Source organism: Sinocyclocheilus anshuiensis, unplaced genomic scaffold (assembly GCF_001515605.1).
Source record: "Sinocyclocheilus anshuiensis isolate Anshui unplaced genomic scaffold, SAMN03320099.WGS_v1.1 scaffold68, whole genome shotgun sequence".
NCBI classification, from domain to species: Eukaryota; Metazoa; Chordata; class Actinopteri; order Cypriniformes; family Cyprinidae; genus Sinocyclocheilus; species Sinocyclocheilus anshuiensis.
Window position 1 is genome coordinate 76,456 of NW_015555741.1, and position 1,674 is coordinate 78,129.

The 1,674-nt window shown below is 32.1% G+C and overlaps 1 protein-coding gene across 1 annotated transcript in view; it reads left to right on the forward strand.

Annotated features, from left to right (window-relative positions):
* The window catches only part of plxnb2b (plexin b2b), a 43,348-nt gene that overhangs the window by 16,890 nt on the left and 24,784 nt on the right, over positions 1 to 1,674 (forward strand). Inside the window, 2 exon segments of the mRNA XM_016466822.1 lie at positions 647 to 810; positions 970 to 1,118. Of these exon segments, the coding sequence (XP_016322308.1) occupies positions 647 to 810; positions 970 to 1,118 (313 nt within the window).

Consider the following 1,674-nt stretch of genomic DNA (forward strand, 5'->3'; position numbering starts at 1 on the left):
TCTCAAGATAAAGACTAAGACTAAATCAAAAATGCCTGTCAAAATTAACACTAAATGCAAATTTTGCATGCAACAATCAAACAGCACTCTGATCCATTTGATTCAAATAAAAAAAAAAAAGCTTAAAAACTTACGCATCTCAAATTCAGTTGTTTCTCACTCAAAAGAATGACGTTAGAAGACGTGACTGTAGTGCATGAGCTGAATTATTTATTGATATTATTTGTACATGAGTAAACAATGCCAGAAAATTTAGACTGGTTTTGTCAATTAGATCTATTGATTCATTCAAAAGATTTGACTCAAAAATGATTCATTTACCAATTGTGCTTCACTACTCCTCATATTACAAGTTAAATTCAGTTTTTCGCCCAAAGCCAAGATTTTATTTTATTTATGTTAAATAAAATGCTCTGTTTTCATTTATATTATTTATGTAAAAACATTTAATGCCTTATTTATTTTATTTATATTATTTTTCATTACATTATTTACTTATTGTATTATTTATGCAAAACAGTTCCTACCGGTTTAGATATAACCCAGAAATGTTTGTTTTGGGATTAAATTATACCTTTTAAACTATTTTTTTTTTTAAGTCCTAAGTAAGTTCATCTGGTGGTCTGACTCTGGGTTTGTGTTTCAGTCACTCTGTATAACTGCTCTCTGGGACGTGAAGACTGCAGCCTGTGTAAGAACGCCGACCCCAAATACCAGTGTGTGTGGTGCACGCAGACCAGCTCGTGTGTGTATGAGCAGCTGTGTGCCTCGAGAGAGCCGGAGGAGTGTCCTGACCCCCAGATCACCGACGTGAGTAAAAATCAATAGAAACCTCAGGTCATGTTCTATTCACATGGCTGAATTACTGCTGGGAATACATTCGCTCATTTAGAAAAAATCATCTTTTACTGTTGTTTTAGTGAGATTGGTCATCTCTGATGATTGGGGTGGTTTTATAATGTGTTTCAGATCACGCCGAGATTCGGGCCTCTGAAAGGAGGAATAGCTGTGACTATTAAGGGCTCGAACCTGGGCATTCAGAAGGACGACATTAAGAACATCACAGTGGCTGGAGTGCCGTGTAAACACCTGCGGGAACGGTACTCCGTCTCCACCAGGTAACATCCACAAAAGAGTCGCTCTCCGAGCGCAAAAAAGGTCTGTGACTAAATAAATGGATATCATATTTTCAACAAGTGCTCAGTAAATTTGAGATGCTTAAACTTCAGACATTGTCAGTCTCACGAGACAAATAAATAGCAAATTTTATTTGCTCTATTTACAGAAAATACAGTTTATAACCCTGATTTGTCATGTTATAGCGGTAAAAATGAAAAACAAATGTCAACAAACCTCAAAATTAAAAAAGACTATTATATAAAAAATATTAAAATACATAATATAAAAAAGATTAAAATATACATACTACTAATATATATGTATTTATATATATAACCTCAAAATTAAAAAGATACAAATATAAAATATTAAAAGACATAATATTATATAATACAATAGAATTGTAAATGAAACTGTAAATAAATATATAATATATTAATAAATTACAGAGATTAGCTTGTTTGGCTTGATTTATACTTATTGATTATATATAGTGCTGTCAAACGATTAATCGTGATTAATCGCATCCAAAATAAAAGTTTTTGTTTACATAAT